The sequence below is a fragment of the Carica papaya genome, chromosome 5 (genome assembly GCF_054855325.1).
Source record: "Carica papaya isolate Zhongbai chromosome 5, ASM5485532v1, whole genome shotgun sequence".
In the NCBI taxonomy this organism is placed as follows: Eukaryota; Viridiplantae; Streptophyta; class Magnoliopsida; order Brassicales; family Caricaceae; genus Carica; species Carica papaya.
This window is the reverse complement of record NC_142313.1, coordinates 43,537,428-43,564,389: the sequence shown is the minus strand read 5'-3', so window position 1 is coordinate 43,564,389 and position 26,962 is coordinate 43,537,428. Positions and strand designations below refer to the sequence as shown.

Below are 26,962 nucleotides of genomic sequence, written 5' to 3'. Positions count from 1 at the left end.
ATTATTGCATATTGGTAGGGTAAAATAATTAAATTGGTGTAAGTTTGAGCATATGTTATAATTTTAAATAATAAAAATTTTTTTGTAACAATTAAAATTTTTTAATTATAAGAATTATAATATATTAAAAATCTGATTTAATTTTTTAATTATAAAATAATAATAATAATTAAAATACTTATAACATTAATATATTCTTTTTAAATTCCAGATATTTACAACTGACCTTTTCTCTTGGTGCATTTATAACCAACTTTTCCACTCTTAATTTCGTTAATACGTCACCGTTTCACTCATTCCCATCAAGTGCGCAACGTCTCTTTTTTACTTTATTTCTCTTCCCCTCGCCCACGCGCGCCATCACATGCAACCTTCACAAACAAACAAACGAAACAAATAACGGTCAAATAGAAAATGACGAAAATACCCTCAGCCGCCTGACACGCACGGCCATGCGGATTTAACGCCTTAACTGTCGGTGGGTCCCACTGCTGAACACTTCCTGAGTGGCAATTCCGTAAATAAACCCAAAGGACAAGGATAAAATAGTCGATCCACAAAAAATACACTAAAGAAAAATCACTTCCCCCCCCTGTTCCGCCTATATATACACCTGACCACCCGCAACAGACTTTATAACTCTATAACAAAAGTGTCGGCAAAATTTTTCTTCTCTTCTGATTCTGACACGTGTCATTTTCACGGCTACAATGCAGCGTCGTGGCGGGTCGGGTCTGGCATTCGGGTTGTGGGTGATGGTTTTGTTGGAGTTCGTGACTGCGGCGGTGATGTCGGCGGAGGTGGCACGTCATTTGGACCTACATTGGCTCCCCGCCACCGCTACCTGGTACGGTAGTCCCGAAGGTGACGGCAGTGACGGTAAGTTAATTAACTCCCGCAGCTCATTTCATGTTTATGGTGCTTGAGTGAGTTGCGAGTGAAATAGTACAGAGTTTTGCTGAGTCAACTCAGTACTGAGTAATTGACTCTGGCGGTGAGCAGGGGGTGCGTGCGGGTACGGATCGATGGTGGATGTTCGGCCGATGAGAGCTCGAGTAGGAGCGGTGAGTCCGGTGCTGTTCAAGGACGGAGAAGGGTGTGGAGCGTGCTACAAGGTTCGTTGTAATGATAGGAGTATTTGCTCGAGGAGGGCGGTGACGATCATTGTGACGGACGAGTGTCCTGGTGGATACTGCGCTAATGGCCGGTCTCATTTCGACCTGAGCGGCGCAGCTTTCGGTCGGTTGGCGATCACCGGCGAAGGTGGTCAGCTCCGAAACCGAGGCGAGATCCCTGTCGTTTATAGACGGTAATGCTCTGTCTACTACTCTGCTTTTCTTCTTTTTTTTCTTTTCTCTTCAATTTCTTTTTATAATTTAAATAATTAAATAATATATATATATATATATATTAATTTTAATGACATTTTTAGGATATTTAAATTATTACCCATGTTAAATTTTGTTGGTTTTGGTAATTATATGGGTTGACCGTTGACTGATATGAATCGAAATTGTATATCTATAGGACGCCATGTAAGTATCCAGGGAGGAATATTGCATTCCATGTAAACGAAGGTTCCACAGATTACTGGCTTTCAATTCTCGTGGAATTTGAAGATGGAGATGGGGATGTTGGGTCAATGCATATAAGGGAAGTAAGTATTTTTTCTCTTTCTAAACTCTCTCTCTCTCTCTCTCTCTCTCTCTCTCTCTATACATATATATATTCCATATTTATCAACCTTTTTAAGCTTTACTTCCTTATTTTAAAAAAAAATATATATATATAGAAATATATATTTTGCATGCACATTAATTATAATACAATTTTTTATTACAAAATACATAAAAATTTACAATTTAATTCTAGTAAATTAAATTATTTTTTTTCAAAAAAAATACATATATATCAATCATCATATTAAAATAGATATAATCTTTAAGTTGATCACACCGATAGAAATATAATATAACTTAAATGATAATATTTTATTCCAATAATATAATGAAACCATGAACTTTTAAAAGACACCTATAGCTAGTTGATGAAGAACCCTTTTGTTAATAGTTAACTTCTTTTCTCAAACTTTGATAACCAAATCAAAGTTAAAGTAAGAGAAGATTGAACTCTTTACATTAGAACTTTTACTTTATACAGTATTATATATATATGTATATATATATATATATATATATACATATAGAGGAGAGAAGAATATGGTTTGGAAGTTTTATAAAATCTTTATTCTGTGTTGGGTGTGTAAGAATATTATTTGTTCATGCATTCTCATTGATGAGATGCATCATGTTAGTTGAAAAAAAGCTGCTTGCTTTTTCTCAACTTTTTACATGAAAAGTGATGCTCAAACAGTGCTTGCTTAAGAAACAGAGATTAATAATCAAAGAAGCACCCATTCCCTGAAAAGTACTTACTAATTTTTTTTTACCATACAAGCAGCTTTTCATGGTATAATTAGAAATTATGGAATTCAAACTATTGGGAACACCTCATACGGACAAACCCATTTCAGTTTTTTTTCCTTCTTGAGGTTAAATATATATATATATATATCATGATTATGTAAGGCTTATTAATGGTGCCAATGTGTTCTGTGTTTAAAAGCACTTTTCTGCCTGCTCTTTTACTCTCCCCTCCTTTATATTCAACCATCTTCTTTCTTCATTGCATGTGAGAGAGGAGGGGGCCACTCTTGCAAAAGTCTCCTTCATTGGTCTGCCCCAACTTATATAATATATATATATATATATATATAGTTTTGGTGTATCTCAAGTTACAAATCAAATTCATTTTTTGACCCACCACCAATCTGGTTAATGCAGATCCCACATGTTTCCACTCTCCTCTAAGATACTCTAAAATACCCATGTCCCCACTTCCTCTTTTTCCCTCTTTTAATACCTTGCTTTTCTCTTTCTTTCTTTCTTTCTTTCTTTTTTCTTCATGTACATTTTCTTCTTTTGACTAAAAAAGCAAATTGAACAGTTGGAAGAGAACATCACAAACCTAGAAATAGAACTACTTTTTAGATCATTATGTGTTTTTAATTTCAAAAGATTATGTCTCTTATTTACTTTCTTCCTTTGTTATACATGTACATTTGATTGGTACAAAAAAATTTATATATTTCGTTAATTACGTTACACATATACATTAATCATTATACAGATCATTTAATTAAAAGACTTTCACCGATATAGTTCTAAACGTTTTGTTAGTTAACACATAGACATTGATTGTACATTTTATAAATTAGTTGGTACGTACGTTGGATACTAATTACCACACAACTTTATAATAAGAAAACGCACGCGTCGATTTAAAATCGTAACTTTTTAGAAGTACCAATCATTCATTTTTTTTTTTTACCCATGACTAGTTCTGGGTTATTGTATTGAAAGTGACTTATAATTTGATTTGGTAGAGTAGTTTTGTGATTTTTAATATGGGTTTTTTTACTGCTGGGTATTGGCAGGCAGGGTCAAGTGAGTGGTTAGAGATGAAGCATCTATGGGGAGCAAACTGGTGCATAATTAGGGGACCTTTAAGGGGGCCATTCTCTGTGAAGCTAACAACACTATCCACAGGAGAAACACTCTCTGCAAGGGATGTTATCCCAAGAAATTGGTCTCCAAAAGCTACTTACCCCTCTCGCCTTAATTTCTTCCACTATTAACCTCACTACTCCACACACACACACACACTATATATATATATATATATATATTATAATATATTATGTCACATACAAAACTAGCCGTTATCTCTTTGGTGGGTTTCTTCTTGAATCTAATTTTTCTTAGAGAAAATTAGTAGCCGTTGGATTGAAAATTAGCATCCAAGGGTACTTTCTTTCTTATATAGTTTGTGTTTTCTGTAATGTGTGTAAGCAAGTGCCCCTCGAGGGCTGGCTGCTGTAGCCCTCTCCAAAGGGAGAGAGAGCGTAAAATGTATTGGCTGTGTGGTTTAATCCATTTATACCATTTTATGTAACAGACTCTTTCAATAAAGATTATATTATTTGTATATAGTATTTTTATGAAAATATATAATTTAATTTAAATTTATAATATTTTATAAAAAAATATATATATTGAGATATTAAATCATTATTGACATTACCCATTTCATAATATTAATTTTCACAAAATAAAAATAAAAATATCTCATCATATTCTCTATCATATATATATATATATATATATATCACCTAATATTCCACATGCTAAAAGTAAATAAATATTTCAGAAGAAAAAGAAAAGTATTATTTGGCTCGTGATAGTTTTTGGCTTCTTGCCATGTGAAAGACCCACTTGTTTGAGAGTGAGATATATATATATATATATATGTATATATTATAGGATATAAATCACAGTCCTCTGTTTTGTATGTCCCCACTGCACTATATGTGTATATACATAGACCCACACATAAATTCTACAATTTACAGGTCATACAACAAGTTATTCATTTTGGTATGTATATACATAAATATATATATATGTAGACATTTTAATTTATTATAATTGCAGAAAATTACAAAAAGACTGATTTAGGAAACAAAGTAATCTCCATCTCCATCTGCTTTCTTTAATTTGAAAAGAAACAGAAGGGAAATCCAGCAATTCAAGCTTTTGCAGAAGCAAGAATGGAAGATCAAGATCATGACATAAAATCTCAGACTTCATAGTTTCAACAACAAAAGTGCTAATATGAGATAACCAAGTTGGGAAATCATTAAACTGGAAATTTAAAGGTTGCAAGTTCGATCTACATTCATCGTGAATTTCTTTTCTTCAGGTCAAATTTACAAACGAAATTTAATCAAGTGCCGAATACCTAGATAATGAATAAAGGAATATGTGGAAGCAACAAGGGAGCTTCATAATATACTGCCTAATTTCCTAGAAAATCCTAGAGCAAGTTGAGAAGGCATTTTGTTTACAGCCATTCTGCAGACTAAATAATCTACAGGTAGCCGTTTTTATTCTCCGTGGATCATGATTAAACAGAGAATATCAAAATAAACAAAAGAAATCAATAGGGAAAATATGAGAAATCATCATTACTCAGCAGGGGCTGCAGGCGCAGATTCAGCGGCTTTCTCCCCTTCTTCTGCAATCTTATCTCCTTCAGCCACATCTTTCTCAGCAGTAGCGGAAGCAGGAATCTGTGGTTTTAATTGATCAGGAGTAGCATCATTAGCAGATGCATCTTCAGCAAGTGGTGCAGCAGGCTTAACTTCAGCAGGTTCAGCAGGTTGATCTACAGCCCCATTTGGTGTTGAACTTTTCTCATTTTTGATATCCTTCTTGTTCTTATCATCTTTCTCGTTCTTGGCATCCTTCGAATCTTTGGCATCTTTTCCATCTTTTGCAGGTGTAGGAGGGGGAGGCATCATATGGGGAGGAGGTTTATGCTTCAGGCTTGTGAAAATTTGCCTCATCCTGGATAGGTCAGTAGGTTTCCCAGGCTTTGGACCCTGAATTACAATAACCGAAGGCTTCTTGTCAGGATCCCTTTTGCCTCTCTTTTTCTCAATGTTAGGGACCTCATAAGGAATGAACTCTGCAATTGCTTTCCAGTAATGTTGGTCAGCTTCTTTGTGGAACTTCTCCCGGTTAGCCAAGTACAGCTGAATGGAACTCAAACTGGTTTATTAGCAGAAATGCAGCTGCATCAAGAGCAAGAAAAAAGGAAAAAGATGTCCAGAACATTTATACCTTCTCTCTTTCTCTGTTGTTAGCCTTGTTAGATTCAATGTTGAGATTCCTTTTCACGTAGAAAGCTCTTTTATACTCCTCAGCTTCATCAATAATCTGGTTACGCATCTCCTTCTCTCTATTCTCCTTTTCTTCAAGGTAGAGGGCATTTTGACTGCACAAATTGATAGCCGATGGGTTTTAGACTATATACTTTTAGTGCCAACCAAAACCAAGATCAACAGTGGGATATATATCTAGCTATTTTCTTTGTTCAGCTATATGGGTATTCTTTTTCACTTATATGCCAGCCAACACTAGAAACAGAAGTGCAATATGATATTCACTAAGGTTATGTTTCCAACTTTAGAAATTCATACTTACATTCATCATAAGGGGGATGTAAATCACTTACAAAATGACAAAAAATTGCTTCTTAGACAGTTCTAAGTGAATTTGAAAAGACAAAGTTCAAGTTTGACCGAAATTTTCTATAAATAAAGTTTATGTATTCTTATTTAAAAGTCATATTTGGTAAAAAAATTCAAACATATTGTGAAATGCATTTATAAGTTCAGACATTTTGTCAGAATGGAAATTTATACATTTAATTAATCATGTGACACCTGCAAAATTATAATACTAGAATCTTCTAAGGAAATATATGGGACATACAACTCAAGACTCAAACCACATTCTTAAAGAAAGAGAGGTGGAAGTGTGGACCATTACCATCCAGCCAGGCTGGTAGGTTCATGTCTATTTTTACAAAAACCTTGTGCATTAAAACAATACATTTCAAATTATATCGAAATTGTAGATTGGGATTATTATTCAGTTTACATACAGAATCCTATGAGTTAAAAATTTTAGATTTGTTTCAAGTATGGCCTAAACTATCAAGTTTTAGCCTCTTAATTAGAAAATCAATGGTACCATATAATCAATAATGACCAATTCACCATGTCATCTCACCAGATCGGGAAGTAGGAATGATAATTAGATGAATGTGTGCATCAGATGTATTACATATATGGATGATGCCCATATTCATACTAATCTAATTGGCTGATTTCCATTCTTTTAGCAGATTAGATAGCATGAACAAAGCTGTCTAAATCAAGTTCAATTTTTCGGTTCTTCAGCATCACAGAGTTCTGTAGGAAAGAAAATTAACTGGAGGACAATTATTGCGACTCTAATTGCCATGCTAAACAAACCAGAGCATTAGTCATATACATACATACATATATATATATACACACACATATTATTAGGCCCAGATTCCTGCTGATACTTTTGCTAATTTTCAAATGTCTGATGCATTTGATTTCTTATCTTAACAGGCAGAAACAAGATATAGAATGTTGATTAGTTGAAATGAAGGCATCGTGGTGAAGTCAACAATGGCGGATTATTGATAAAAAAAGGTAATATAAATCGAATCATAAATCGGTTCATAAATCAATAGATCAACCATTGGAAAATTAAGAATTATATAGTCTGTGTATGTGTGTATATATGCATATTTAGCAAACTGTAGAATCCACATCGTTCATTTGAAGAACAGAAGGAAACTAACCGGCGCCACTCGCGACGCGCGAATCCTTCCTCCTGCATCTGGGAGGGATCAGGGAGAAGAGGTCCGTCAGAGGTGAAAATGCCATCAGTAGCGTCGCTATCGTGCGCCTGGCCGTCGCCATTGGCATCGGTAACGGACATTTCGAAAGGCGACGCGTAGTCATCGGGGATGTTCGAGGCGGGAATCCCGAAACCATAGACATCGGGGCTAGTAACACCGTATACAGCCGGGTCACCCGAGATGGGGTCTAGGGGGAGATCATCAGTGGTGACATGAGCAACAGGCGGAGGAGGATGATGAGCCGGTTGGTCGCCGGAGGAGGAGAAGTCGTCATAGCCCAATCCCATGTAACCATCATCGTCGAAAGGTTGATCTATGGGTGACGGAAACTGGACCTGTGTCTCGACTTGCGTCGGGTCCTCTCCATCGTCGAATGGCGCCATTGTTGAGCAGCTCTCTCTCTCTCTCTCTCTGTAACGTTAGCTGAGGATGGCTTTGAGTTGTTTTCTCTAACAAATATCGTTGAGTTCGGATCAGACACAGGGAAGAAGGAAATTTGTTAGTTGGAGGGTAGAAATGTCTTTTTATCATGTTATCGAATGTGTTAAGAATTACTAACTGGAGATAAAATTTCAAGTAGCGGGGATAGCTCAGTTGGGAGAGCGTCAGACTGAAGATCTGAAGGTCGCATGTTCGATCCACGCTCACCGCATTTTTTATTTTTCTCGTTTTTTAAAACCATGATTTTACATAAAACTGCGTCGTATTTTTTGTTTCTCAGAATGTGCCACGTGTAGGCGAAATGCGTTGTACGTGGAGGGAGCTCCTGCTGTTTCCATGACAGCTCTGCAACTAACTGAGCATCTCTTCCAGCTGAAGTCAACCCATTCCGCCATTTTTCCTCAATTCTCATAGATAGATAGAACTCTCTCCCTCTTTCTGTCTCTACCCAAAGAAGCTGTGTTAATTTACGGAGAAGGTAAAGGAGAAATGGGGGACCGGTTCATCCCTAACGTAATGCCGGACTACATAGCAGAGACATCAACCGCAAGAGTAACCACGGGAGAAGAAGATTCCCTCATGAATCTTCTTTCCATGCCCTACCCTTCCCTCTCTCAACTCCTTAAACGCACCGCTTTAGACCTTAAAGAAACAGTACACTCTCTTCTTCCTTCGATTTTTTTCGTCTCTTTTGCCTTTTGAAGTGTCTACCAGATGTATGTGTTTTTTCCTGACAGATAGTCATGGAGATATGGGGCTTAACGGGGCAGCAAGTGGAAGACTTCACTCTTTATGCTGGCACACTTGGTATAAGTTTCTTGCTTTTCAAAGCTTATCGTGTTACTAAAAATGAGAATGATCTATCTCTTTGCTTGGAGATCGTCAAGGCTTGTGATTCTGCGTCTCTCCCTTCTCGGTATTCTATGTAACTTCTATTAGGTTTTTATTATGCTTCATGATAGTTATGAAGCCTTGATGGAAACAGTATATGTCATGGGTTCTGTATGGAAAATAGGGATGTAACTTTTCTATGTGGTCGGGCGGGCGTTTGTGCTCTTGGAGCTGTAGTGGCAAAGCATGCTGGAGATCAACAGTTGCTTGACTATTACTTGACCCAATTCAAAAAGGTTATGTTTTTCTATTTATTATATATATATCTTTTGGGTCTGTGAAGGATGAGAATGATAGGTAATAATATTTTGTGGTGTTGTTTGTTGTCTGGCTGATTTACCAATTTCATGAGTTGGGACAGATTAAGCTGTCTAGGGGTCTACCTGATGAATTATTATATGGAAGAGCTGGATTTTTATGGGCTTGCTTGTTCTTGAACAAACACATTGGGGAAGGGACTATTCCTTCTACAACCACTGTAAGTCTCTCGAGATGGTAGTCCTTATCTTTTGATAATTGGGTTGGAACTTATACTTAGGAAAAATTTGTGCAGCGGCAAGTTGTTGATGATATTATTAGCAATGGAAGGGCATTGGGGAAGAAAGGCAAATGCCCACTTATGTTTGAATGGTATGGAGAGAAGTATTTGGGTGCTGCCCATGGCTTGGCAGGTATTATGCATGTTTTGATGGACATGGACCTAAAGCCTGATGAGGCTCAGGATGTTAAAGGCACCCTTAAGTACATGATCAAGAACCGGTTTCCAGGCGGGAACTATCCCGTTAGTGAAGAAGATAGAAAAAGGGATGCTCTTGTTCATTGGTGTCATGGAGCTCCTGGGATTGTGCTTACACTTGCCAAGGCAGCTAAGGTAAAGTTTTCTTGTTATCAAATGGAATCCTCTTGTGTACTTGGCATGTAACAATTTTTTTCCCTTTAAATTGGCAGCAATGTGTTTTATATTCTTTTTATCAAGGTGCCTAAAGTAAATTGTTTGTGGTTGTCAATTATCAAGTGAAATATAGCATTATGTGAAGTAAATATTGTGCATTTTGTATGAGGTGTGATTTAGACAATGTTCTCTCTGTCACATTATCAAGAATGTCTAGGAAAATAATGGTAGCAGTTTTCTTAGATATGTATGTATTGTATAATGCACATATGTATATACTAAATATATATTCCTAATGATCCTCTTTCTTTTCGTAGGAGTATTCTAATAGCTTGTTTCATTCATGAATAACATTTTCCTGGAGTTAAATGCATATTAACTTTTTTTCAAGATTGCTTATAGACATCTGTATGGTCACAAAGAACATTCTATAGAAGATAGCAGAATAGGGGGAGAAAAGGGGAAAAAAATAACGGATATGCTATTTGGTTCTGATGGCTTCTACTTATAACAGCATTGCTAAAACATTTATGTGGAATATGTCTATATTTAGGTTTTTGGAGATAAGGAATTTCTTGAAGCAGTAACGGAATCAGCAGAGGTGGTGTGGAACCGTGGTTTGCTCAAGAGGGTTGGAATTTGCCATGGTATTAGTGGAAACACATATGTGTTTCTCACACTCTACAGATTAACAGACAACACGGAGTATTTATACAGGGCGAAGGCATTTGCTTGCTTTCTACTTGATCAAGCTCATAAGCTTATATCGAAGGGAGAGATGCATGGAGGTGATCGCCCTTATTCTCTTTTTGAAGGGATGGGAGGTTTGGCATATCTTTTCTTGGACATGATCGAACCTTCTGAAGCTCGGTTCCCAGCATATGAGCTCTGATGCTTTGGAGTATGCATGTTTGGAAGTCATATTGCCTACTGTAATTCACTTGTATACGTGTATGTGAAAATAATCAATAGGATTTTTCTTCTCTGTGTGAAAAGTAATTATGTTGTAATTGTACCTTATGTTTTTTTGACATCTTCTTGATCTCTAGAGATTCATTAAACTTCTGTCCGATTTCCATTTAAACTTTTAATTGATTGCTTAGATGCTACGCCAATCCTCTACTCCAGTCTCATAAAAATGGTTGCTCAACTTTTTTTTAGGGTCTCACCTCATTATCCTTTGATGTGACAGACCTTACTGCTCATATATGAACTTCGGGTGCTCGTAGTCTAGAAGGATATGATATGTATCTAATACTAAGAGAAATAGAAAATTAGCACTGTTTGAATAGAAACTTGTAAAGATAACAAAATGAAAGGAAAGGGAAAGGAAAACAAATGAAGGTTTCTTGATCAATTTCATTGAAATCAGAGTGATTCATACACTCGCTTCGCCAATATCTGCTGTAAGTATCAGCCTTACAACAATTTATTCTGCTGCTTATAGCTTAGCTATCCAAATATCCTTATTCTCTTAGAGCAACCTCATCAAACTTCATGTTTGTTGAGGAAAGTAATGAGGAGCTGATTAACCTGCTCTGGAAGTTGTTCTTGAACAAAATGATTTCCTTCTGGCATGAAGGTGATGTCTAGATTGGGAACAAACTGCTTAACAAACCCAGTTCTCATGTAGTCCTCCATACCTGGGAATTTCATGAAATAGTCCTTTTCACCCATGATCAGTAAAGATGGAGCTGTGATTTTTGGATCAGTTAAACCATAATCTATCTCGAATGTCCTGCATCATAGATCAACTTGTTTGTCGATTTCAATGACTTAGAAGATAGAAATACCTTCATATGCTGTGAGAAATTATGTGCATAGTTTAGGGAAGCTTTCTGGTTACCTGTAAGGAACCTGCAATGCAGTTCTGAAACCAGATTTCTCATATAGGCTAGCATAGACATTTAAATCTTCCTCGGATAACCATGGTGGTAATGGTGTAGATGGGTCAACCAAGTCCAATATCTCCTGATCATCACCAGCTACTTGTAGTTCACTTCTACAGAACAGAATGTAGATTTTTCTTATCACTGTCTTAACATCAAAGCGGCCAAAATCTGCTTCAGCCCTCCCAGGTTCCTGAAATTCCCATCCGAAATGCTTCAATTTCTCATGCAGCTTCAAATCAACATTGACAAAGATGATGAAGGAAAGAATTTTTCCTTACCTTCCACCTCATTATGTAGAAGCCTCTGGGTAGGAGATCAGTTTGGATAGCTGAAGGACCTGGTAGCAGGAAAGGAATGCCTAGAGTTACCATACCTGCAACTCTTTCAGGGTGAATAACTGCCAACAAGAACGTTGGTACAGCTCCAAAATCCTTTCCGACAACAAATACCTGGTATGGTATATGTTCAAAAATTCAACTTTTGATATGTTACACAAAATATTTTAAGATGCATGATTTGAATATACGTGTTCATGAGATGGTGGATCCTAGTAAACTAAGTCTGATCTTGGAAATAATCTTTCAACGAACGCTGAAGGGAGAACAGGAGAATGTTCCCACATGACTTGTATAATCCTTTGGTCTCTTATGGCATACAAAATAATTGTAATTGTTGGTATCTTTTTGCTATATTTTGTTTGTTCTTCTGATTATTTCTTCTTTTTCCTTGTTCTTTTCTCTCTTTCTTTGGGTAAGATATTCGTTTCTCTATTTAATGCCAAAGAGATGACCGTATAATGGTGAGGTTGTTTGGTATCCAGTGATTGTAGAATGCCAGATTATTAAATGGTAGGTAGGCACACTTGTTTCGGATGCCAAAACAACAAAAAGGATATAGGCAAAACGAAAAGGTCAACAAGTAGAGGGAAGACTAACCATAAGCTGAGTTTTAACAGGGACTTCAGACACCTTGGGAACTTTTAGACCTTAAGAGAACAAATGTCAGTAGGCAGTCAAGAACTTTATTATTACATGCTGCTCATACAAGCGTCTAGATGATCTGTAAAACAACATAGAATGACCATGGAAGAAACAGGGTAGAGGAAGGGTGGCCAGCACAATTAACTCTCTTTGGGTGACTACAGAGATTTGAACTTGCTGTGGAATATTTCTTGTGAGCCAGAGTTGGTAAGTTACTGTAATTTTGAGCAAGTTTGTCGCTATGATTCCATCAAAATGCAAGTAGAAGGCCATTCCCGCAGTAGTAAGAAGAATGGAATACTACTGGATGTGGGTTCAGACCCGTGATCTACTAGTAAGAAGAATGGAACCCTTTATCCCTTGGACAACCAACTGTGATTGTGCATATGTTGCAGAACATTAATTTCAATCTTGCTTACAGAGTGTAATATTGGTTACTTGTATATTTGTTTCTTGTTATTCCTTTGCATCTTCACCTTATATAACTTTAAGAGGAGAGAGTTGATTACCTTGCTGATGTTCAAGGAGTCCAGAAGCGAAACAACATCGTCGACAAGGTCACCCAAGTTTGCTTTCTCGGGCTCTGCAGGGTGATCCGAGAGTCCATACCCCCGGAAATCGATAGCAATTGCTCGGTAGCCATTGTTAGCTACTTCAACCATCTGGTGCCTCCATGAGTACCAGATTTCTGGGAATCCGTGCAAGAACATCACCACCTTAGGACCTGATCCTCAACACAAAAACAAAACCAATCCTCATTACAAGATTCAGAAAATGACCGAAGAGAAATGGTGTTTCTAATCCTACCAGTTCCAGTCTCAGCCACATGAAGCTTGAGTCCTCTTACTTCTACATGGCTGTGCTTGATTTCTAACTTCTCCATTATTACTCTGTAACAGAGAGAAGCAGTGAAGGAAGATATATATATATATATATACACGCACATTATAAAAAAACAAAACTTGTTGAGATCATGTATCTATTATTATTATTATTATTATCATCATATTATCGTTATCGTTATTATTTTATTATATTATTGATTATTATATAATGGGTAAAAGTCATCTGGTTGGAGGAATCAACGTTGTTGTGGGATTGGCCTGTAGCGAGAGTAGTTTGGAGAAGGTTCCTATGGGAAGAAGACAGAAAGGGAGTTCTTCAATACGGATGAAAGCAAATATTGTAGTTGTTAAAAATATTTTAAAAAATTATTTTTAAATATAAAAATATAATATTTTATATAATAAATAAAAATTATATAAAAATAAATAAATTAATTATTTTAATTATTTAAATAATATTATTTTAACATTTGATTAAATTTGGGCCGGGGACGGCCCAAGTTTTCATTATTAGAGAAAAGCCCAGAATTTTTATAAACTATAAATTTGGTAATTAATCTTTTCGCATTTTCCGGAATTTACCCCCCAAATCCCATTGTCTTCATTTTCTCCCTCTCTCAGACTCGTCAGTCAGAGCCACCGCCGACCAACCGTCACCTCTTCTCCTTCCTCTCCCCCACACCTCTACTTGCCAGCTTCTCACTAACTTCACTCATCAGTTCGACCGCATACCGTCTCACACGCACGGTCACGGCGCTTCGCACTTCTTGCGCGATCACTACATTCGCACCTGTCGCTGCGCTCCTCCCTGTCGTCCGCAATTTTTATTTTGCCGATCGTGCTTCACTTAAAAGGAAGAAGAGCTCGGGTATGTTCTTTTGCCTTTTATTGCTCTACTTCTTTGCATTTAGTTCACTGGCAGTGATGATTAGATATTAGTAGTATTACTGCCAGCGATGATTAGATATTAGTAGCGTTCATGATTCTTATTCTCGTTATGGTATTTCTCTTTGTTAGTTCCTTCTTCTGGATATGTAGGTGTCAAGGAAAATTTTGAGTATGATATCGTAAATTGTGAATTTCTGATATGATGTTCTGAATTTGAAAGTAGATTCAGCTTCGGAATTTCTTTTTCCTATTTGTATTTATGTTTTTGCTGAACTTTGTTCTGCAGTATTACTACTTTGTCGTTGCACTGATTCTCTTCTGGGCCTTCTTTGCAGGCTTCTCTGTTGTAAATTAAAAAATTTGTCGTAGTGAAGAATATAAACATGTGTGTGTATTTTGTGCGTATATTTCTTTTTTCGGGGATTTTTTTTTTCTACATATAGTTATATGCATGCATACATGAACTATTTTGCTTTCATTTCTTTAAATGAAAATGATGAAAAAGAGTAAATGCATGTATGGTTGTTGATAATAAAAAGTTCTGTTTATCTCGTAGAAATTTGTTTTTTTTTTTAATTTTTACTTAATATTATATGCATATATACTCACACTTTCTTTTCTGTTTGTACATGCACACATATGAAGACATATTATATTAATATACAAATAAATTATCATATGTATATATGGATGTATATATTCATGTAAATATGTTCTTATATTTTTATATTTATGTATATTTCTAGATATACATACATGTATCTGTATTTATGCATACATGTATGTGTAGAAAATATTTATACAGGAAATAAAAGAATTACAAAATGTTTCATGGACTAAAATGTACATTAAAATCCTGTCCAACCAAATCAGAACCCAGGAAAGAGGAGTTTTGCAAAGGATTTATATTTGTTCTAGTATGCTAATGATACAATTCAGTTCATTAAAAAAAAAAAAGAGAAGCTGATCTTTTCTATACTGATAAGTACAAGTTTGCAATGAGGGTTCTGGAAATGGTTTGTTGATCTCTCTGTGTTGCTGCTTTACTTTCGTCTTTTGCTGCTGTAATACATAGGATTTGTGTCTATATTTGATTTGCTTGAAAAACTGAAATTAACTGAGATGAGCAAAAACAAGAGAAAATTAATGTAAATGACTGGGCATTTTCTTTTCCTGGAACTTCTTCCTGAAACAAAAAGAGCCTAATAGTTTTGCTGACCCAGATTTTTTTCTTTTTTGGCTTTTAGGAGTGTTTGACTGTGGTCTTTACCTCAAGTGCCCCTTGTTTTGGAACTAGGGCTTTCTTGCACTGTCTTGCCATCTTTTGTTTATTTATTTTTGTCTCTTTTAAATAATAGTAGATTTTCCTGGTTGAAATTAATACAGCAAAGTATTTGATTGCGGTATAAAACAAGAAAAAAGTATTGACTTTTTCATTTTCTTTTTACTTTTTTTGGAGAGAAAAAATGTATCATTTTCTTATTTCAAGAAGGCAAACAGTGTTATCTTTTAAACTGGGTACAATCACTGAAAAGATGATAGAGAGCCTTATTTTCGGTAGATTCTAATGTAGCTTAAGATTGCTTTATGGTTGCATCTATTTAGGATCTAACTGTTAAAGGTTCAATTGTGTTGAGAAATAGGTCTACAAAATCATGTATGAGAATGTACATGGTTTTGAGAAATAGGACTAGAAGCTATGAAATGAGAAGCTTTGTGTGGAGGTCACTTTATCCTGTCTGAGAAGATTTTGGGCCTTTCATGATTTTCTCTACTCCTGTGTAGGTTTGCTTTCTTTTCTACAAGAGCGCACCCCCTTTGTGCCCTTCTATGTTATACTTTTTTTTTTTTTTTTATCTCAAATAACCGCAAATTTTTTTCCAAATAAAGTCAGTTTCAGAGGTGGGAGAACAGCCCATAAGTAACATTGAAAATAGGTGCTTGCTTGGAACGATGAGACATTATTTCCCTATGATATTTGATTGTTCTTCAGGAAGCTATTTCAAATTCTGGATGAATTGATTATGTTATGCCTCTTGTTTGTGGTTCGGGCATTTATTCTCCTTATTTGCAGCCTGATGTGGAACTTGAATTGATACTTAGAAGATGACTATTTTCTCCTACTCAAGCTGTGTTTGTTTTTAAATTTTTCCTTTTCTATTGGTGCTTTACCTATAAGGTTACAATGATTATTGGATATGTTGTTTTTTTTTTCGGAATGAAGAGAGTTGGAAGCAAAAGTTCTCAATTATTGATGTGTATAAATAATGTCTGGTGATCCTAGTGTGGCAATGAATTATGTGGATGAGGATGCTTCTTCTGGCTCTGGTGATGATGTGAACATGTTAGATGGACACAACAAACGTCCATCAGGGACAGCATCTGGTTCTGGACGTCGCAAGAGAAGTCGTAAAGCTACAGGTGATGCTATTGTGGATGCTATGCTAGAAATTGCAACTGCTTCAAGAATGAGGGCTACTGCAATTTTGAAGAATGAGGACAGGTTTTCTATAAGCAAATGCATCAAAGTACTGGATGAGATGCAAGGTGTTGATCAACGGACGTACTTTCTTGCCTTGGATTTATTTGAGAACCCCAATGCCCGAGAAACATTCATCTCTCTCAAGAGTGAGAAACGGTTGCCATGGTTACAGGGGAAGTGTAGAGTTGAATAGTTGGGATGATACTACTATTTGTTACCTTGGTTGGGGTCTATACATTGATAGTTTTGCCAAGGAACTCTTATACTTGCAACCGGTTATCTTCATATTTGATGGCCAATTCGTTTATTTATTAATCTCCATTTGTTATTTTTTTTTTAATATTCTTCGCATACTTTTGTGTTTGGGGGCTATTATTTATGAATGAAATGCTGAGAATGCACTATGTTCTTGTATACTGTATTTAATCTTTACAGATACATCACCTAGGATGGAAGACTTTGACCTAGAATTGGATGAAATGGAATTAGTTGCTGCTGCTGCTGGTTACTATTATTATAACAGTATAACGAAGCAGCCTCATCCTAGTTTGTCACCCAAAGACAGTGGATTTATGGCTGAAGTACTGGAGGGACCTGATGAGATATGCCGGGATATGTTTAGGATGGATAAACATGTCTTTCACAAATTATGTGACATCCTTCGACAGAGAGGCATGTTGCGCGACACTGCTGGTGTTATGATAGAGGAACAATTGGCAATTTTCTTAAACATTGTGGGTCTTAATGAACGGAATAGAGTAATCCAAGAGCGGTTTCAGCATTCAGGGGAAACCATAAGTCGACATTTCAACAATGTTTTGAAGGCAGTTAAGTCTTTGTCACGTGAATTCCTACAGCCACCTCCTCTCACCACGCCTCCAGAAATTCTCAATAGCAGTAGATTTTACCCACATTTTAAGGTTCTTTTTCTATGAAGCCTGTCTTCTCTTTTTGTGTGCGTTATCATATGTCATTCACTTGACTCATTTGCCATCAGGATTGTATTGGGGTCATAGATGGCTTGCAAATTCCTGCAAATGTCCCAGCAAAAGACCAGTCTCGGTTCCGTAACAAGAAAGGCTTTTTGTCTCAAAATGTTCTGGCAGCTTGCACGTTTGATCTACAGTTTATATTTGTATACCCCGGTTGGGAAGGTTCTGTAGCAGATTGCCGTATGCTGAGAGCAGTTTTACATGATCCAGATCAGAATTTCCCTCAGGTTCCCACAGGTTGAACATTCAACTTTCTCCATTTTACTTAAATAAGTGTTTCTTCTGCTTTTCCTTAATGTCTGATGGAGGCATTAATCTTTCAATGTTACAGCAAAATATTATCTGGTTGACAGTGGATATATAAATATGGAAGGATTTATTGCTCCATATCCAGGTGTTCGGTATCATCTCCATGAGTACAGAGGTGCTAGTCAACTGCCTCGAAATGCAAAGGAACTCTTTAACCACCGGCACTCTTGCCTAAGAAATGTGATTGACCGGTGTTTTCATGTGCTGAAAACTCGATTTCCTATTCTCAAACTTGCCCCTCAGTATGCATTTCATATTCAGAGGGATATTGTAATTGCTGCGTGTGTTCTACATAATTACATCCAAAAAGAAGAAAAGAATGATTGGTTGTTTGCTGGTATCGAGGGGCTGGCAGAGGAAGAGTTGCCTGAGTTCGATGAACAACCTGAAATGCAGTTGACTTCCTCGATACAGGAACAAATTGGTTCAGAATTACGCGACTCCATTGCAGCAACTATGTGGAATGATTTTATGAGTAGGTGGGATGAATGGTGATTTGGCACAGGTAGGAATTAGGATTTGATAGAGAAGATGTATAGCATTTTTTTTTTCTAATGCTAGTTTTCGCCATGTTTATGTATGCATTCAATCCGGGCAGTGGTGGTTGTTAAAAGCTGTTAGGTGTTTTCGTGTGAATCCGGGAAGGTGAATGAGAAGAATTTGAATTTGGTATTTTACTTTCCAGTTTTTTAGGTTAAATTCATACTTCAGTTTTATTTTTCGATGATGTTTAATTTTTATTTCTTGTATTCGATTAGGTAAATTCAAATTTCATTAATCATGTGGGATCATATAATTAATTTTGGATTGTAGACTAAATTAGTGTTAAGAGGCTGTCGAGATTGACGTGAAAGAATTGGGATAACTATATTTATAGGTGCAAATATGAAACACGTTGATATAAATTATGCATTGGAATAAAAGATAATTCTGAATCAATTTTCTTTACGTGTAAGGAAGTTATAAGTAATGTAACTATGATACTCGTAAAGAATGATAAACATTGGTGACATACGTGCAAATCGAACAGAAAGAGGTTCCAACTCTGGTAGATTGGTACTCGATACGAATGAATTTCATTATTAACGTGAATCTTTTGATTGAGATTTTGTTCGAGTCTGATCTCTTTAGTGAAATAACTTAAATATGTTAAATAGTGAATTCTTCAGTAGCTAATGATTCATTCTTTCTACACGAAACGCTGGTTATTTCTCATGTCCATTTCACCACTCCCTGCTTCATCCTGAAATAGCAATTCAATTTGCTCCAATGATTTTCCTTTTGTCTCAGGAACAAGTGCGTAGATAAAGAGAACCGAAAGAGCTGAGATTCCTGAGAAGATGAGGAATGTTCCGGCAAAAGTAATTGCACCTGTGACGGAGAGAAAAGACATGGCAATCAAGCCACTAGAAACCCTATTCCCCACAACCCCAAGAGCCGTTGCTTGAGCGCGCAACTTCAAAGGGAAAACTTCAGATGTTAAAATCCAGCAAACAGGACCAATCCCCACAGAAAAGAAAGCCATATTTCCACAGACAAACAAAATTGCTAATGCAATTCCAGTCTGTCCATTCCCTAGGAAAGCAAGGGTAAGGCATAAACTGAACAAACAGACTGTCATGCCAATTGTGCTAATATAAAGCAAAGGTTTTCTGCCTAGTTTGTCAATCAGAAATGTGGGGACTAATATGAAGGCTGTCTTTGTAACTCCAACAGCAACTGTAGCCATAAGAAGCTTTGAATTGCTCTTAATCCCGGCTTCCTTGAAGATTTCAGGGCTGTAATACACAATGGCATCTGATCCAGTAATCTGCTGGAAACACTGGAGTCCAAGCCCGACTATAAGCATCCTACGAACTGAAGGGGAAGGCCTCAACAATTCGCGCCAAACAGCTTTCTCTTTGTATTTCTCTACATTAGCATGTCCAGCAGCAAGTTGTATTTCAGCAAATCTCTCCTCCACCTCTACCTCATTGTCACTTATTTTCAACAGGACTGATCTTGCTTCTTCTACACGGTTCTGCAAAACCAACCACCTTGGTGACTCAGGAATTACAAACAGTGCAATTCCAATAAAAATAGAGGGAAGAATTCCAACTGCCAGCATAATTCTCCAGTTTATGTGTACAGGAAAACCTGAAAACACATAATTCGAGACATAACCAAGCAAGATTCCTAAATTCATGAATATCTCTAGGAAGGAGGTGAGGAAGCCTCTTGTAACAGTGGGTGATATCTCGACAATATAGACTGGAGCAACTGTAACTCCTAAACCAATACCAATCCCAACCACAAGTCTTCCTATAATCAGTACTTGAAATGAAGGAGCAATTGTCATTATAGCAGCACCTGTTTGAAAGATGAAAGCGGCCAAGGCCATTGTCCACTTTCGACCTATAGAATCCGATATTCTCCCACCAGCTAAGCTGCCAAGAAGTGATATTATACTCAAAATCCCTACAAGAACTTCTTCCTGCTCCTCGGTTATCTTCAAATCTTCATGTATGAATATGATTGCTCCACTCATAACACCCAAATCTGAACAGTTGGGGATGAAATAAGGCTCGACAAAAGAATTTAATTCGTAACATAAAAATATTAAAAATATATTATCGAGAATTCATAGTTTTTTTATTTTTTTTTATTTTAATCTTTATTTAAATATATTACTATATAATAAAAATAAATAAAATGTAGTTAGAATAGGAAATATAATAAAAACATAATACATTATAAATAAATACCAACATAATAAAAATTTCATATTATATGTTATATAATAAGTAATAAGAATTAAATTTTTATTTATAAAATTAAATAAATATAAGTTAAATATATATATATATATATATATAAATGACATTTTCATTCTTTAACATAAGAATAGTAATATTCCTTCTTATTCTTATGTTTCTGATTTTTATTTCACTCCAATAACAAGCGTTTTTTTTTAAATCAAATAAATTATTTTTTTATTATTGATTATATAAAAAAAATCTGATAAAATATGCATAAATATATTGCTCGTAATCTCATCTAAATAGTAATCAAGTGTTAGAATTCTTACAAATGAGATGTCTGTTTATCGACCTACAACCACGTGTTTTTCATGTTTTTCAAATGAATTACTATTATGTAAATTTCAAATTTATATCTCAATATTTTGATTAAAAACTAAAATGAATATTCACACTATTATAATTATCTATTATCATCAAAATAATGCTAATATAATACACCGTTCATCACTGTACTAAAATAATTTAAAAATTTATTTATTCAAGTCTTTGAGATGTTATAGATAGTATGGAATGCATGTATTCATTGAGAATTGATTAAACCTTATAACTAACCCTAATTAAGCCTTAAACTAACAACACCTAAAGAAAGAGGATCTACAACTCTATAAGGAGTCAAGAGTAAATTAGGAAATAGGAAAATAATACGCAGGATAAAAAGGATAAAGCTTGTATAAGGGTAATTATATCTTTTCCATTATAATAAATTAGGTTCGAAGTTAGCTGAATAGAGAAATAGAAATAATAGATAAAGATCGCGACTTTTACTCCGATCGTTGTTCTGCTAATTAGTCGGTTATAACTTCCTACCTTTATAGCCTACATATAGGCATGTATTCAAAGAAGGAATCATCGAAAAATTATTGTAATAAGAGAATAAATCCTCTCTCAAATCTTGCCGACTCTTTTTGGCTTTTTCTCTCTTTTTCTTTTAGATCCGAACCAAGGATCAAATTCGTAGCAAACTCATCATGATTAAGCCTTGTAAGTTGTGAACTAAAACTTGTTTTGATCAGCTCATTTATTTGTTTAAATCACAAAATTTGGAGATGGATTCTTGAAATGCCAAAACAACAGCACTCAATAAACAATATTAATTTACAGATTTATATGTAAGAAAATCCAACTCCTAAAACAAAATGGTTTTGAATTTTTTTTTTTTTTTTTTTTTTTGCCTTTCTTCATTTTTGTTCAAACCTCGTATTAATTATTTGTAAGAATCACTGAATCTCTAAGAACTACCAGCATATGAAAAAAAAAAGAAGAGGTAATTTACCATAACCAAGAAGGACATTGTTCAGAGAAGCATAAACAGCACAGGCAAGAACATATTTCCTGGTGTTTCTACTCCTATCCTCTTGATGATGATGATGATGATTCCCATCATCGCATTCCTCTGCAACCTCAGAATCCATCCTCCTGTATTTGTTCTTGTTTCCCAAAAAGACAGCAGATAAATCCATTTGTCCATCATCATTTTCTCGGTAACCAACCAGACCCATCTCTTACGACTCTGTTCTTGATAAGAAGAACAGAGAACCAAGACAGACCCAGAAGATGTTTGGCCTGTTTTTCAACAGCAGAAAATTATTTTTCAGTCATGGAAGATTTGGGGTTTTAGATCTGGAAAAGGTGGATACTGTTCATATAGTCAATCTGAAGATTAATTTTTAAAGAATTTTTTCTTGCATGTGAGGAAAAAAAAAAAAAAAAAAAATTGGAAACATCCCAAAGGCCTTGACTTTTTTAAATGATGGAGTTTTCAAGGTAACGGTACTTCTACTACGGTGTATAAAATGAGCAAGTTTTCTTTTTCTCTATGGATTAAATTTGGATCTTTTCTATTTTGTCATTATTATCAATTTTTGAAACACAAGGCAAAGAGTCAGGATCACCTATGAGATTCCATGCTCTCCAGCTCTGGTAATATTTTACTCTTTGCTATCAACTATCTTTTGATCGGATAGTTAGTACTATAGATTTTTGTCGCTGCGTTTCTCGCTGTTTTATGGTATTTCTCTTTGGAAGTTCCTTCTTACCTGGATACACAGGTGTTTGTCAAGGAAAATTCTGAGTTTGATATCATAGATTCTGAATTTCCGATATGATGTTCTGAACTTGAAATTAGATTCAGCTTCGGAAATTCTTTTTTTTTTTTTTTTTGGCATTTGTATTTATGTTTTTGCTGAACTTCATTCTGCAATATGATTACTTTGTCATTTCTCCGATTCTCTTCTGATCCTTCTTTTCAGGCTTTTCTGTTGTAAAGGATTTATATTTGTTCTGTATTGCTGTTTTACTTTCATCTTCTGCTGCTGTAATTCAAAGCATTTGCGTTCCATATTTGATTTTCTTGAAAAACTGAAATTAACTTGTATGAGCAGAAGAAAAAATTGATGTAAATTAATGGGCATTTTCTTTTCCTGGACTTTCTTCCTAAAACAAAAGGAGCTTAATAGTTTTGTACTGTGGTGTCAAGAACTGTCTTACCATCCTTTGTTCATTAAGTTTTTATCTTTTTCAAATAATTAGTAGATTTATCTGGTTGAAATTTTAAAAAGAAAAACTTGAAGAACAATTTTCCCAGAGCATTTCCATTGTAATAATATGATACAAGGAAGAACAGCTTCCTTGCAGTACAAGTAACAAATTACAGCAATGATGTGAATGCATTATTTAAAGGCTTTCTCTTTTGATGAATAAATTCTACAAGAGAATTGGTATATAAACAAAAGTTATTCACAGGGTTCTCTCGCTCTTCTCTCTAAAGCAAATGGGAAGCAATTAAAGATAACATAAAACTTCCTCGCTATCGCAAGTAAAATAAATTTTTGTTGAAAAAATGTAGGGCTCTTGGGGAAATCTCTTTCATGGTTCAAACTCTGGCAGATTGGTATTGGACAAGAATTCCATCATCGAAGTGAATATTTCGATTGAGATCTTGTCCGAGTCTGATCTCTTAAGTGAATAACTGACTTGGATATGTTAAATAATGAATTTTTCTGTAGCTAATGACTCATTCTTTCTGCATGAGATGCTGAACATCTCCCATCTCCATTTCACCACTCTCTGCTTCATCCTGAAATAACAATTCAATTTGCTCCAATGATTTTCCTTTTGTCTCCGGAACAAGTGCGTAGACAAAGAGAACCGAAAGAGCTGATATTGCTGAGAAAATGAGAAATGTTCCAGCAAACGTAATTGCACTTGAGACCGAGAGAAAAGACATGGCAATCAAGCCACTGGAAACCCTATTCCCCATGGCTCCAAGAGCCGCTGCTTGAGCACGCAACTTCAAAGGGAAAATTTCAGATGTCAAAACCCAGCAAACAGGGCCAATCCCCACAGAAAAGAAAGCCACATTTCCGCAGACAAACAAAATTGCTAATGCAATCCCAATCTGTCCGTTCCCGAGGAAAGCAAGGGTAAGGCCTAAACTGAACAAACAAACCGTCATGCCAATTGTGCTGATATAAAGCAAAGGTTTTCTGCCTAGTTTGTCAATCAGAAATGTGGCGACCAATATGAAGGCAGTCTTCGTAACGCCAACAGCAACTGTAGCTGCAAGAAGCTTTGAATTGCTCTTAATCCCAGCTTCCTTTAAGATTTCAGGGCTGTAATATACAGTGGCATCTATTCCAGTGATCTGCTGGAAACACTGGATTCCAAACCCGACTATAAGCATCCTACGAACTGAAGGGGAAGGCCTCAACAATTCACGCCACACAGCTTTCTTTTCATACTTCTCTGCATTAGCAAGTCCAGCAGCAAGTTGTATTTCAGCAAGCCTCTCTTCCACCTCTGCCTTATTGTCATTTGTTTTCAACAGGACTGATCTTGCTTCATCTATTCGGTTCTGCAAAACCAACCACCTTGGTGACTCAGGAATTACGAACAGTGCAACCCCAATAAAAACTGAGGGAAGAATTCCAACTGCCAGCATAATTCTCCAGTTTATGTGCACCGGAAGACCTGAAAATGCATAATTTGAAACATAACCAAGCAAGATCCCTAAATTTATGAATATCTCTGGGAAGGAGGTGAGAAAGCCTCTGGAAACAGTGGGTGATATCTCGGCGATATAGACTGGAGCAATCATAACTCCTAAGCCAATACCAACCCCAGCCAGAAGTCTTCCTATCATCAGTACTTGAAATGAAGGAGCAATTGCCATTATAGCAGCACCAGTTTGAAATATGAAAGCAGCCAAGGCCATTGTCCACTTTCGACCTATAGAATCCGATGTTTTCCCACCAGCTAAGCTGCCAAAAAGTGATACTATGCTCAAAATCCCTACAAGAACTTCTTCCTGCACCTCGGTTATCTTCAAATCTTCATGTATGAATATGATTGCTCCACTCATTACACCCACATCTGGACATTTAGGGATAAAAAATATACATAAATATATTGCTTGTAGTCTCATCTAGACAGTAATTAGGTGCAAGAGTTCATAACGGAGATAAAATAAATGAGATGTATGCTTGTAGACCTGCAACCATATATTTTTCATGCTTTTCAAATGAACCATATTGCTCTGTAAATTTTAGATCTTTAGCTATGGGCAAAAACTAAAACGGGTTTCATTATAAAGGCCTATTATCTTCTACATAGTGCTGATATGCAATGTACGTATTCACTGAGAATTGATTAAGCCTTGTAACTAAACCTCATTAAGCCTTAAACCAGCAACACCTAAAGAAAGAGGATCTAGAACTCATCCTAATTAAGCCTAATAAGTTAAGAACTAAAACTCATTTTGATCAGCACATTATATTTTAAAATCACAAAATTTGGAGATGGATTCTCGAAATGCCAAAACAACAGCATTGAATAAAAAAATATTAATTTACAGATTATATGTAAGAAAACCCAACTCAACTAAATGGTTTTGATTTGTTTTGTCTTTCTTCTTTTTTGTTCAAACCCTTGTATTGATTTACAAAGTCGAAAGAGAGCAAGCCAAGAATCAGCCCCAATCTCTAAGAATTTAACCAGCATATGAAAAAAAAAAAAAAAAGAATAAACCAGGAGAAAAAAAAAAGTCAAACAGAAAGCATATGAACTTGCAAAAACAGCAATGGGTAACAACTCCTCTTCCACCAAAGATTCAAGCTTTGAAAAAAGAAAAAAATAATAAACAGAGGGAGTTTACCATAACCAAGAAGAACATTGTTCAGAGAAGCGAAAATGGCACAAGCAATAACATATTTCCTGGTATTTCTACTCCTATCCTCTTGATGATGATGATGATGATGATTCCCATCATCGCAGTCCTCTACAACCTCAGAATCCATTCTCCTGTACTCGTTCTTCTTCCCCAAAGAAACAGCAGACGTATCCATTTCGCCATTCCCATTTTGTTGGAAACCAACCAGACCCATCTCTTACAACTGTTTTCCGGATCAGAAAAACAGAGAACCAAGACAGACCCAGATGATGTTTGGCCTTTTTTTACCAGCAGAAAACGATATTTCAGTCGTGGAGGATTTGGGGGTTTAGATCTGAAAAAGGGGGTGAAAGAGAAAAGTCTTAAGCAAGGTGAAAAAGACAGACCCAGAAGATTAATTCTAAAAAGAATTTTGCTTGCCGGTTAAAAATACTTGGAAACATCCCAAAGGTCTTTGACTTTCTTCTCTTTAATAAGCTTTAATGGAGTTTTCAAGGTAACAGTACTTCAATTAAGGTGTATAAAATAAGGAAGTTTTCTTTTTTTCTATAAGATTAAATTTGGATCTCTTCTATTTTATCAGTATTATCAAAGCTTGAAACACAGGACCTACCTCTGAGATTCCACGATCTTCAGTTCTTACAATACTCTACTCTTTGCTGCCGACTTTCAAAATTTCAAGAACCAGTTTTAATTTTGTAAGAACTACAATTATTTATTTTATCTTTTTGAACCCATATTATAAAAAGATGAAATTACAAAAATAAAAAATTTGATACACTAGAAATGGAAAAATTGATATGTAAATATCATTATTACTTAAATTATATATATTTATATATATAAGGTAATATATCAACATTTAAGGCAAAAAAATACATTAATCCTAGATTTAAAATAGGTTTTGAAAATTCTTATCTTATATAAATACTTTTTTTTTTAAATTTTCCAAAACCACAAAATATTTACTAATCCAATTTAATTCTTTTACATTTCTCTAAATTGATATTAATTAAT

At 35.5% G+C, this 26,962-nt stretch overlaps 7 protein-coding genes and 1 non-coding gene across 9 annotated transcripts; 4 read left to right on the top strand and 4 right to left on the bottom strand.

The window, feature by feature from the left end:
- Positions 1-627: 627 nt before the first annotated feature.
- Positions 628-4,047, top strand: LOC110816966 (expansin-B3-like). Its single transcript, XM_022045353.2, has 4 exons — positions 628-879; positions 1,003-1,309; positions 1,528-1,657; positions 3,497-4,047. Exons 1-4 carry the CDS (start codon positions 711-713, stop codon positions 3,695-3,697), a joined length of 807 nt encoding a protein of 268 aa, XP_021901045.1. The 5' UTR covers positions 628-710; the 3' UTR covers positions 3,698-4,047.
- Positions 4,048-4,792: 745 nt separating this feature from the next.
- On the bottom strand, positions 4,793-7,835 carry LOC110816970 (Clathrin light chain protein). Its single transcript, XM_022045357.2, has 3 exons — positions 7,306-7,835; positions 5,745-5,898; positions 4,793-5,656 (listed from the first exon to the last, which is right to left on the bottom strand). The coding sequence occupies exons 1-3, from the start codon at positions 7,746-7,748 to the stop codon at positions 5,087-5,089; spliced, it is 1,167 nt and encodes a 388-aa protein (XP_021901049.2). The 5' UTR covers positions 7,749-7,835; the 3' UTR covers positions 4,793-5,086.
- A 109-nt stretch (positions 7,836-7,944) lies between these two features.
- TRNAF-GAA (transfer RNA phenylalanine (anticodon GAA)) lies at positions 7,945-8,017 on the top strand. Its single transcript has one exon. It is a non-coding gene; the product is annotated as a tRNA-Phe (tRNA).
- Positions 8,018-8,089: 72 nt separating this feature from the next.
- On the top strand, positions 8,090-10,654 carry GCL2 (GCR2-like 2). The gene is made up of 6 exons (XM_022045446.2): positions 8,090-8,460; positions 8,544-8,722; positions 8,822-8,933; positions 9,059-9,175; positions 9,251-9,568; positions 10,143-10,654. The coding sequence occupies exons 1-6, from the start codon at positions 8,296-8,298 to the stop codon at positions 10,479-10,481; spliced, it is 1,230 nt and encodes a 409-aa protein (XP_021901138.1). The 5' UTR covers positions 8,090-8,295; the 3' UTR covers positions 10,482-10,654.
- Positions 10,655-10,919: 265 nt separating this feature from the next.
- Positions 10,920-13,422, bottom strand: LOC110816986 (epoxide hydrolase 2-like). Its single transcript, XM_022045374.2, has 5 exons — positions 13,269-13,422; positions 12,971-13,185; positions 11,760-11,930; positions 11,436-11,671; positions 10,920-11,327 (listed from the first exon to the last, which is right to left on the bottom strand). Exons 1-5 carry the CDS (start codon positions 13,405-13,407, stop codon positions 11,078-11,080), a joined length of 1,011 nt encoding a protein of 336 aa, XP_021901066.2. The 5' UTR covers positions 13,408-13,422; the 3' UTR covers positions 10,920-11,077.
- Positions 13,423-13,869: 447 nt separating this feature from the next.
- Positions 13,870-18,649, top strand: LOC110817032 (uncharacterized). The gene is made up of 5 exons (XM_088221218.1): positions 13,870-14,174; positions 16,479-16,741; positions 17,112-17,596; positions 17,674-17,905; positions 18,000-18,649. Exons 2-5 carry the CDS (start codon positions 16,486-16,488, stop codon positions 18,470-18,472), a joined length of 1,446 nt encoding a protein of 481 aa, XP_088077344.1. The 5' UTR covers positions 13,870-14,174; positions 16,479-16,485; the 3' UTR covers positions 18,473-18,649.
- Positions 18,650-18,761: 112 nt separating this feature from the next.
- Positions 18,762-23,218, bottom strand: LOC110816892 (putative polyol transporter 4). The gene is made up of 2 exons (XM_088221217.1): positions 22,052-23,218; positions 18,762-20,515 (listed from the first exon to the last, which is right to left on the bottom strand). The coding sequence occupies exons 1-2, from the start codon at positions 22,275-22,277 to the stop codon at positions 19,167-19,169; spliced, it is 1,575 nt and encodes a 524-aa protein (XP_088077343.1). The 5' UTR covers positions 22,278-23,218; the 3' UTR covers positions 18,762-19,166.
- A 124-nt stretch (positions 23,219-23,342) lies between these two features.
- LOC110816859 (putative polyol transporter 4) lies at positions 23,343-26,645 on the bottom strand. 2 transcript variants are annotated; one of them, XM_088221216.1, is made up of 3 exons: positions 26,559-26,645; positions 25,931-26,279; positions 23,343-25,149 (listed from the first exon to the last, which is right to left on the bottom strand). In XM_088221216.1, the coding sequence occupies exons 2-3, from the start codon at positions 26,157-26,159 to the stop codon at positions 23,792-23,794; spliced, it is 1,587 nt and encodes a 528-aa protein (XP_088077342.1). In that variant the 5' UTR covers positions 26,160-26,279; positions 26,559-26,645; the 3' UTR covers positions 23,343-23,791. The 2 variants fall into 2 exon arrangements, with proteins under 2 accessions (XP_088077342.1, XP_088077341.1); XM_088221215.1 differs by lacking the exon at positions 26,559-26,645 and having other exon boundaries at positions 25,931-26,410.
- Positions 26,646-26,962: the final 317 nt, after the last annotated feature.

Bases quoted from the DNA above. Each gene is read 5' to 3' on its own strand.
- GCL2 (XM_022045446.2), top strand. From the start codon at position 8,296: ATGGGGGACCGGTTCATCCCTAACGTAATGCCGGACTACATAGCAGAG. The intron at 8,723-8,821 runs GTATTCTATGTA...TATGGAAAATAG, and splicing joins TCTGCGTCTCTCCCTTCTCG to GGATGTAACTTTTCTATGTG. The intron at 8,934-9,058 runs GTTATGTTTTTC...GAGTTGGGACAG, and splicing joins ACTTGACCCAATTCAAAAAG to ATTAAGCTGTCTAGGGGTCT.
- LOC110816859 (XM_088221216.1), bottom strand. From the start codon at position 26,159: ATGGGTCTGGTTGGTTTCCAACAAAATGGGAATGGCGAAATGGATACG. The intron at 25,150-25,930 runs GTAAACTCCCTC...CTAAATGTCCAG, and splicing joins CAATGTTCTTCTTGGTTATG to ATGTGGGTGTAATGAGTGGA.
- LOC110816892 (XM_088221217.1), bottom strand. From the start codon at position 22,277: ATGGGTCTGGTTGGTTACCGAGAAAATGATGATGGACAAATGGATTTA. The intron at 20,516-22,051 runs GTAAATTACCTC...CCAACTGTTCAG, and splicing joins CAATGTCCTTCTTGGTTATG to ATTTGGGTGTTATGAGTGGA.
- LOC110816966 (XM_022045353.2), top strand. From the start codon at position 711: ATGCAGCGTCGTGGCGGGTCGGGTCTGGCATTCGGGTTGTGGGTGATG. The intron at 880-1,002 runs GTAAGTTAATTA...GGCGGTGAGCAG, and splicing joins CGAAGGTGACGGCAGTGACG to GGGGTGCGTGCGGGTACGGA. The intron at 1,310-1,527 runs GTAATGCTCTGT...GTATATCTATAG, and splicing joins ATCCCTGTCGTTTATAGACG to GACGCCATGTAAGTATCCAG.
- LOC110816986 (XM_022045374.2), bottom strand. From the start codon at position 13,407: ATGTGCGTGTATATATATATATATATATCTTCCTTCACTGCTTCTCTC. The intron at 11,931-12,970 runs GTAATCAACTCT...ATACCATACCAG, and splicing joins ACTCCTTGAACATCAGCAAG to GTATTTGTTGTCGGAAAGGA. The intron at 11,328-11,435 runs GTAACCAGAAAG...TCTATGATGCAG, and splicing joins GCATTGCAGGTTCCTTACAG to GACATTCGAGATAGATTATG.
- LOC110817032 (XM_088221218.1), top strand. From the start codon at position 16,486: ATGAATTATGTGGATGAGGATGCTTCTTCTGGCTCTGGTGATGATGTG. The intron at 16,742-17,111 runs GTGTTGATCAAC...TAATCTTTACAG, and splicing joins AGTACTGGATGAGATGCAAG to ATACATCACCTAGGATGGAA. The intron at 17,597-17,673 runs GTTCTTTTTCTA...ATTTGCCATCAG, and splicing joins GATTTTACCCACATTTTAAG to GATTGTATTGGGGTCATAGA.
- LOC110816970 (XM_022045357.2), bottom strand. From the start codon at position 7,748: ATGGCGCCATTCGACGATGGAGAGGACCCGACGCAAGTCGAGACACAG. The intron at 5,899-7,305 runs GTTAGTTTCCTT...CAATTTGTGCAG, and splicing joins GCGCGTCGCGAGTGGCGCCG to TCAAAATGCCCTCTACCTTG. The intron at 5,657-5,744 runs GTATAAATGTTC...AGTTCCATTCAG, and splicing joins ACAACAGAGAAAGAGAGAAG to CTGTACTTGGCTAACCGGGA.